The sequence below is a fragment of the Manis pentadactyla genome, chromosome 6 (assembly GCF_030020395.1).
Source record: "Manis pentadactyla isolate mManPen7 chromosome 6, mManPen7.hap1, whole genome shotgun sequence".
Taxonomy (NCBI): domain Eukaryota; kingdom Metazoa; phylum Chordata; class Mammalia; order Pholidota; family Manidae; genus Manis; species Manis pentadactyla.
In genome coordinates this window covers 144454877-144464448 of record NC_080024.1, presented here as the reverse complement: position 1 = coordinate 144464448, position 9572 = coordinate 144454877, and the positions used below count along the sequence as shown (strand labels likewise).

The window sequence follows — 9572 nt, the reverse complement described above, 5'->3', positions numbered from 1 at the left end:
GGTGATGAATATGTTTAGTACCTTGATGATGGTGTGCTGGGTATATGCATATGTGCAAACTCATTAAAATGTGGACAGTAAATACATGCATTCTTTGTATATCAATTATAACTCAATAAAGCTTAAAAAACAGTACTGCCTAATTATTGATCTTTTTTTGAGTTTAGTTAAATATAGTTTACATAATGTTTTATGATTTTTAAATATTATGAATAAAATAAAACTTCTCCAGCTATGATAACAGAAACCCTGCAATGGAGAAATATCAGATATTAATGCATAAGAAATGAACCCCTTCTTAACCCCTTTGATAAATTGTAGCTACTATGTAGTTCTTCCATCGATAGCACAGTCTACCTACACTATCAAATATTCTCCCTAGGTTTCAGGTATTTGAAATTGAGGCATTACTGCCTGGGTTCTTAATTCAAAGAAATTAAGAGGGTAAATAAATTCAGTGTCCTGGCCAAAAAGACAGTGTATCTATTTCAGGAACACACACGTGCATACACACACACACACACACACACACACCTCTCTTTTAAGCAGGAATAAACCTGGGATGCCTCAAGATAGCTTGTGATGATTTCAGAGAATGTCCTCTAGAGACCACGTTGTTTTCCTTGAAAACTTGAAAAGGGAAATTCAGCCTCTCACATCCTGCGTGCTTCCCAATTACACAAGCTCCTGCATGTGAGTCAGTGTTGCCTTGCAATTTGTGTCTCTGGAACATCCTCGGTGTCTCACAGACTCCACTACACGTGGATTGGTCAGACTGAAGCAGGGGAGGAGCCACGCTGCACATTTTTTTTCCTCCACACACACCGTGAAAATCAGCAGCAGCCACTAACTCTCACAGCAATGCTTCAGGTTGGGGAATAACCCCTAGCAGACAGCTGATGTGAGCATGTGCACACAGCTTTGGCTCCCCGTGGCACAGCAGCTACTAGGAAAACTATTTCGAAAAGACCTGAATGCATAAGACCAAAGTTAAAGTGAAAAAGAGAACAAAAAAGCAAAGAGCAGACTTTCAGCTGAGAATGAGTATTTTGAAGCCTAAGATTTTTAAGTGAGGGTGATCAGAGTACTACCTGAAAGAGACAAAACATTCCATTTCAAGCTTCGGAGCATGTGACATTCACTTACAACGGGCATGCCAGTTGCAGCCTCACCAGTTTTGGACAGATAAAGACGTGGAGGAAAATCGTGGGGGCCACCTGATCCAGGAGGCTAGATCAGTTCGAAGGGAATTTGAATCCACTCGGCACAGGATGAACTCAACTCATCACCATGGAATGCACACTTCTCCCCACTTCTGGAACCGCAGCGCCTACGGACTATACGGCAATGCCAGTGAGTCCCTGGGAAAAGGCTACTCGGACGGAGGCTGCTACGAGCAACTCTTCGTTTCTCCTGAGGTGTTTGTGACCCTGGGTGTCATCAGCTTATTGGAGAATATTCTGGTGATTGTGGCAATAGCCAAGAACAAGAACCTACATTCACCCATGTACTTTTTCATCTGTAGCCTGGCTGTGGCTGATATGTTGGTGAGCGTGTCGAATGGATCGGAAACCATTGTCATCACCCTCCTGAACAGTACAGATACAGATGCGCAGAGTTTCACAGTGAACATTGATAATGTCATCGACTCAGTGATCTGTAGCTCCTTGCTCGCGTCAATTTGCAGCCTGCTTTCGATTGCGGTGGACAGGTATTTTACTATCTTTTATGCTCTCCAGTACCACAACATCATGACGGTTAAGCGGGTTGGGATCATCATAAGTTGTATCTGGGCAGCGTGCACGCTTTCGGGCATTTTGTTCATCATTTACTCGGACAGTAGTGCTGTCATCATCTGCCTCATCACCGTGTTCTTCTCCATGCTGGCTCTCATGGCTTCTCTGTATGTGCACATGTTCCTCATGGCCAGACTTCACATTAAGAGGATCGCTGTCCTCCCAGGCGCCGGCACCGTCCGCCAAGGAGCGAACATGAAGGGGGCCATTACCTTGACTATATTGATTGGGGTCTTTGTGGTCTGCTGGGCCCCATTCTTCCTCCACTTAATATTCTACATCTCTTGTCCCCAGAATCCATACTGTGTGTGCTTCATGTCTCACTTCAATCTGTACCTCATACTGATCATGTGTAACTCCATCATCGACCCTCTAATTTATGCACTCCGGAGCCAAGAACTACGGAAAACCTTCAAAGAGATCATCTGCTGCTATCCTCTGGGAGGGCTTTGTGTTTTCTCTAGTAGATATTAAATGGGATGGAGGAGACACAAAAAACATTCACAAGAGACTTTTCCATTCTTACACAACCTGAACAGTGTGCTCCCCCAACAGCTTTTCCTTCTGTGTGAGCCTTGGTTGAGAATAACTATTGTATACATTTAAGTTTATAATTTTTGATAAGAAGAAATGCCCAGTCTGTGTGTTTTGAAGGTCATGCTACTTTTTAGCTGTAAAATGTTCATCCTTATTATAGGTTGTAGGCATTATGGATTTACAAAAAATGAAAAAGAAGTCCTTATCAAAAGCTTAACAATGTTTCTTTCTTATTGTACCAGGATTTGACACTTTGCTTGTTTTAGTAACAGAAATCACAATCTCATTAAATGTATTCTAGTAAATGATTTCTTATATTACACCATACGCTCTGTATTACCCTCTACAATCTGTGCATTGAAATGTAGAGATTTGATTCTAGCATTCAGGGGGAGATATTGAAAAACAGATATTAAATCATTGTAAAAAAATCAGCTGAAACTGCAAGTCATTTAATAAAACTTATTCTCTCTGTGCCAAAGTAGAAAAGAAGCTCCTATTGAGAGAAAAACAGGTACTCAAAAAAGAAAAAAGTGAGACTTTGAGTCAGAAAATTATGTGTGTTTCTCAAAGACAGACGGATTGATTTGTCTAAGGAAACAGTCTGATGTTCCACGCAGGCGATTCCGTTGTGGGGAGAAGGGAATAGCAGCTGTGGAGATTCAAGTGTTTTGGAAAACCTAAGTTAACATGTCAAGCTGAGCTTCATGATACCAAACTATTTCCAACAATTATGAAAAAGGACAGAGAAGAAGGTCCTTCTGACCCTCCAACCAGGGATCCAGTGTCTGCTGAAATATCCAGAAAAGGTGGTGCTTCACTGACAAATTTGGTTTCTAGTCTCTAAAGAAAGATATGACTAATATTGAGTTCTTTCACTTTTCACATGGAAGTGGCTTGTTATTTACCTATTGCTTATTTTTTGAACTAGACTTTTAAGTACTCATTACCAAGGATTTTAATTTTAAAAACCAAGTCTACAGTACAAATATTTTCAGGCAATATTTGTAAATATCTAACATAAGGAAACCTCTGATGCTGGTACATTACAAGCTGGAAGGGAGGTGCTACCTGAACCCCAGAGAACATCTTATCAAACATAAGCCTTCTACAATTACATTTTGGAGAGTAAATACTTGTTTTGCTCCAAAATAATCCCACAGGTTTGGCTACTAAACAATAAAATCTGTTCTGTCCAATTGATGTGTACTTTAAAATTAAGAAAGAGAAAATATGTTAGTGTTAGGCTGAGGTTACCAGTCAACTATCCTTTAATTTATTTTATACTGTCTTCAAATGCTCATGAGCAGAGATAATGTATAAAAGTACTTCCCAATTCAAATCTAAACACTTTGCACATTGAGAAGTCCTGAGAAACATTTTCACCATTCAATATAATAGTGAAGGTAAACTTTACAAATGAAAGGTGGTACTGAAGCTTGATTTACTGCAATTCCTCTATTTCAATGCAAAAAATAAGTGTGAAGCTTTAAATACAGACTAATATAACAAAACCCAAAGCTGTAGCAGGGCACAGTTGGCAATTTTGTCTTTACTACTATTCCTATGTTTCTTTCATGTAGGGATTGTGAGAAATCCCAGGGACTAAAAATATGGAAAAGATAACTCTAAGCCCCATCTCCTGTGGTGCCTGTCCTTCCGGTCTATTCTATTTCCCCTTCAAGTGTCATCTCAGATGCTGCTTTGTCCACTGGAGCCAGCCCACTTCTCCCCCTGGAAGGAAATCCGGCTCCTTTGCCTTCACTTGCACACCGCCTCCCGGAGCAGGTTACAGAATTAGGAGGAGTGCCAGTCCTAACCCTGCCCCACCAGCCTCCCCTGTATGCCCAGGGCACATGAGGCTTCTGTTTCTGTAAGTGTTAAGACTGTCTTAGTCATTTCTCCTGTTCTCAAACTATGCCTCTTTTATGTTACTCCCTCCTACTCTAATAAAACCAAGATTGTCCCAGAGGGACACATAACTATCACCCAAAGTCCAGAGTTTACAATAGAGTTTACTCACGGTGTTGTATATTCTATGGGTTTGGACAAATGTATAATGACATCCCCCGTTATGGTATCAGACAGAGTATCTGCACTGCCTTAAAAGCCTCTGTGCTCTGCCTGTTCACCCCTCCTTCCCTCCTAACCCCCAGCAGACACTGATCCTTTTCCTCTCTCTGTAGCTAAGCCCTGTCCAGAATGTGGTACAATTATACACATCATACTGCATATAACTTTCTCAAATTGGTTTTATTCACTTGGTAATATGAATTTAAGATTCCTTCATTTCTTTTCATGGCTTAGTAGTCATTTATTTTTAGTGCTGAATAATACTCCATTGTGTGAATATAACAGTTTATCCATTTACCTACCGAAGAACATCTTGGTTACTTCCAAATTTTGGCAGTTATGAATAAAGTTGCTATAAACATTTTGGTGTGGACATAAGTTTTTAACTCCCATCAAAGAGTGGGAATTAACTTTTTTAACTTCAGGCAAATGTGATGTATGTGTCTTTAATATTTTGTTAAGGGTGGTTAGTATTTGAATTATGCTGGTCAGGGGTATACACTCCGGACGTGGTTTGTGAGCAGAATCAGATGCCTTTACTGAAACTTTCACCAGGAAGATCAATTAGTAAGTATAAGGTCTGTAAGAAATGATTTTTCATGGGTGGAATGAGTGATTTTCAAGACATGTTGACTTAAAATGTTATACAGCAATCACCTTAACTTGCATGAACAACATGGAAGATTTCTGCCCACTTCACAGCTCACCTAACACATAGACTCTATATCTAAAGTTCCAAGTAGCCCCATGTGTTCCCTCCTGCTTCAAAAAAGTCCCTGTTGCCTGAACTAAATACTTCAAATTACTAAAAAAATTTTTGAAGAATTATTTAGTAACATGTAAATAAGTACTGAATTCTGTCTTGCTATGAGGAATACACAAAACAATATTTAGCATAACACCAACTATCTAAAGAAAGTACCACCAACCTACTTATACAACTCCTACATTTACTTTCCATAACTCATGAGCAATTAGCAGTCCTTCTCCCTGGGTGATAATACTAATGGACTTGTTTGCTTTCTCTGTTGAGTGTGTTTGTATTATGCAAATTTACAATGAACATTTTTAATGTTTTAATCTTTTAAAAGCACACTTAGACATTACAACAGAAAGATGGTTGATGGAAATGCAACTGCCATACTACCAATGATTTGCAGAGAAAGAGTAAGTGTAAAAAGAAGTTCGTTTTGAATGAGAACAGAATCATCTCATCAACCCTCTAAGCAGACTCAGAGAGACCGTGGAATGTCACATGCATAATCAGTTTCAGCATCAAAACCTGAGAACCAATTCCTGACATCCCATCCAGATGTTCCTTCACCAAATTTCAAGAACTTTTCTTCTGTAAACAAGTAATTTTCCCGTCACAGAGATCTAGGACTGAATTCTAGTGACACCACTTTATAGCTGTGAGATTTTGTTAAAGTTAGTTTTCTTATTGTTAAATGTGCATAATAATACCTGTCTAGTGGGAATCTTAAAAGGATAAAAATAAATTATAAGATCAAGGATGTAAAGTTCCACAAAACAGTGCCCAATACACATAGGCACTCAAAAATGGTAATTATTCTTATTTTTAAAAATACAAAGTAAATGAATAAACCCACACATGAAGGAAGACTAATTAATTTTGCTGCCTTTTTCACATTCTCAACACTATTAACAACACATCTGGGTCTTGGGCTTAATTACATATCTTTTCTTAATGTTTAATAATTTTCTTGAATTTTTTGTATAAATGGATATATTTAAACATAGTAGATATACAAGCATACCTGTATTCTACAAGGATAATTTGTTATCACAGATAATGCTAATTGTTTTAAAATTTTCAGTGCCACATTTAACACTAATTAGAAAGCCAACTTGAAATAACCAATTAGCCCATTTCTCCAAAGATTAATTGATACTCATTAAACTTTATGCCATAAACGTAAGTGTTAGTACAAAAAAAATCATTATCTAAGCTGAATATTAAATGGGAATATTTGAAAAAGACCAAAAATAATGAGTTTATAGTCACATCTTGATACTCAGTTATTAGTTATTAAATATTGATCAAAGCTAAGCACATGAAAGGAGAAAGAACATAGGGCTTGGACTAAGGGAATACTGAGTTCATAGCTCAGATTTATCATCTCTAGAACTTTGGGCAAGTTGCTGAATTCTCCTAGACATCTATAGCCCAACCTTTAAAATGAAGATAATAATAATATCCATGATCTCATCATATGATTAATGATAAATCTTAGATAATGTACAATAATCTATTTAAGAGATCTACTATAGTGTTTGTCACTATAGGTCACTATTATTATAGTGATGAATCAAATCAAACTCAAAAGGTTATCAGAGTTTAGATCCTGGAACAGGCTAAATGGTGATATGGACATAGATAGTCTCATTTCCCTAAAGTGGAGAGACAGGAATCCACTCAAATCTGTTTTCAGTATTTCCTTTATTTCTAATAAGCAAAGCAAGTGAAATTAAACCCCTGTGTTTATTATTTTAAATATAAAGAAATTTTGAACCCTCCCCAAAAAACTCAGGGGAGGTAGCAAGTGGAATTGGGTGGGAAGACACAGATTGTTTCAATGGCTTCAGGAATGTTCTAATTCTTGTGTTGAATAATGGGTTTAAAGTACACTTTGATATATGCTTCACGACTTAAAAATATGTGACACATACAGAATTTTATTGTTGTTCACAACCATTTGATCAATAAATATGAGAGATGCCCTCTCAAAAAAAAAAATATGTGACACATACCCTTTTGTATGTATTCAATATTAAATTAATAGAATGCATTTATTTCATAATGTGTTTAGTAAAAGGGAACATGCAAAATTATTTGCATAGGACAAATAAAGGATTCTTAGCACAATTTAATGCTACCACTTTGGGGGGCGTAAAAAAAGAACAGCTTTGATCTATGGTAGTCATGGCTGAATTTGGCTCTGGGTCAATGAAACTAATAATCATAGCTTACAAATATTAACAGTGTTTTCACTGCTGAGAAACACCTGGAGGCTCCATGAACACAGAGCCAAGTGGAAAATTTCCGCAACTCCATCAGTGAACTCTTCAGTTAGATTTTTTATCGGCCTCAGCTGCAAATGAAACTATTATGGTTCTATTCTTAAACCTAACGTTCTAAACAGTGTGAGAAGTTTCACATAAACTCAAACCACCACTGAATATAATTAAAAGGTGAAAATGTAACAATACATTTGGTCGTAATTACACTTGAGGGGAAAATAAACCACTCAATTCAAAGTGTGTTTCATTTGTAATACTGAAGTTTCAAAATAGCCCCATTAAAAACAATGTATGCAGGTTTCATATAAAGCTCACAATATCCTGGGGAGTTCACTTAAAATAACCTTTTAGTATAATAGTCATGTGATATTCATATTTTTACTGAGTTCTTTCATTCAAGAAGAAAACAGGATAATTCCCCTTTAGAGAATTCTAAATAATTAGAATTTTTTAGAATAATTCTTTAAAATTATTCTTTGGTTTTGTTTACATAGAATGATACACATAATGTTGAAATTTGTGCCTCAAATAACATTTTTACCTATTAGTTATATAGCTCTTAGCTATTTACTGTCAATAGTCTAAAGAAAATCTATACATTTTTACCTCTGTCTACCTCTAATCTTCTTCTCTAAAACATCACATCTCTACCTTTTCCACATCAGTGTCTTATTTTCACCTAAAACTTAACAAGGCTTAAACGGAACGCTCATTGACACAAATCTGACTTCTTGTTTTTACTCTCTTTACATATTCATCATTCCCCCTGGAAAAGAAACTCAAAACTTTATCTTGCACTGACAAGGTAAATTAAGTGAAATTAGTGAGATTTTGCATAAAGATGAGGCGCATAAAGCCTAAAGCTTGACACAATGTGGAGGAATGTGGGAACACTGACTCCTGCGGATGCATAAACCTGTGCAAAATAACGTGATTGACATGATTGACTTATTTTGTTTAGGTGCTCTTTTTTGAGAAACCTACTTAAAAACCAAGCACAGAGAAGTCTGGTGGTCTTGCGTATGCACAGAAATAGTGGTCATGAGTATGCACAGAAGTAGTGGAGGACAGCCCAGGAGCGATCCTCAGCATGCCTCGAGCCTGCACTTCCTCCCAATGTCTCCTAATCTCATTGCTGTGAAGCTTTCGTCCCCAACACGAAAACAGCTCTTGTTAATGTGTCCACGTTACTTCCAATACTAAATCCAGTGATCAGTTTTGTTATTTTACTTGGACAAACACAGCCTTTAGTAGTCGTCACTCCCTCTTCCTCGCTGTATTTGACTCACGGATCACCAGAGTCCTTGGCTTTCCTCCTACCTCAAATGCGTTTTCTCAGCGTCTTCGGCAGTTCCCTCCTCTCTCTTCCAAACACTTACCAGCTGCATCTCCCAGGGCTCAGAGCTTCGTACCGCTCTGTTCTCCTCCCCATCTGTCCTCACTCCTTAGGTCATGTCAGCTGCTCTCAAAGCATCACACACTATCCCTGTCCTGAAGACTCCACATGTCCTTGTATCTTCAATTCACATCACTTCAATTATTTTCTGAACATCTATCCTTAGCTTTCTAAAAGAAAGTTTGTCTTTGCTCAGGCTGCTATAACAAATTACCATAGACTGCGGCGGGGCGTGGGGGTGGGGGGCTTAAGCAGCAAACATTTGTGTCTCACAGTTCTAGAGGCTGGGGAGTCTGAGATAAGGTGCCAGCCTGTGACCTTCCTGGTTGCGGATAGCTGTGTGATTACGGGGCAGTGGTGGCAAGAAAAGGGGGGGCCCTCTTCCTCTTTTTATAAGGAAACTAATCCCATCATGAGAGCTCTAGCCTCATGATCTATTTACCTCCCAAAGGCCCCACCTCCAAATACCACCACATTAGGGCTTCAACATTTTAGGGCCACACAAACATTCAGTCCATAGCAAATCCTAAATCTTACAAGTCTATTTTGAATCCCTAATTTTTTCAACCAAAACCTCTCTTCTCACTCTGCCCACATCTGATGATAGCAATTGGATCCTTTCAGCTGATCAGACCAAAATCTGTGGAGTCACCACTAATTCCTCTGTCTTACACTCTACTTTTGATTCATCAGGATATACTGTTGGCCATATCATTAAACTATACCCA

At 38.1% G+C, this 9572-nt stretch overlaps 1 protein-coding gene across 1 annotated transcript; it reads left to right on the top strand.

Annotated features, from left to right (window-relative positions):
- Window positions 1-848: 848 nt before the first annotated feature.
- On the top strand, window positions 849-3739 carry MC4R (melanocortin 4 receptor). The gene has a single exon (XM_036876823.2). The coding sequence runs from the start codon at window positions 1272-1274 to the stop codon at window positions 2268-2270; it is 999 nt and encodes a 332-aa protein (XP_036732718.1). The 5' UTR covers window positions 849-1271; the 3' UTR covers window positions 2271-3739.
- The last annotated feature ends 5833 nt before the right edge of the window (window positions 3740-9572 follow it).

Bases quoted from the DNA above. Each gene is read 5' to 3' on its own strand.
- MC4R (XM_036876823.2), top strand. From the start codon at position 1,272: ATGAACTCAACTCATCACCATGGAATGCACACTTCTCCCCACTTCTGG.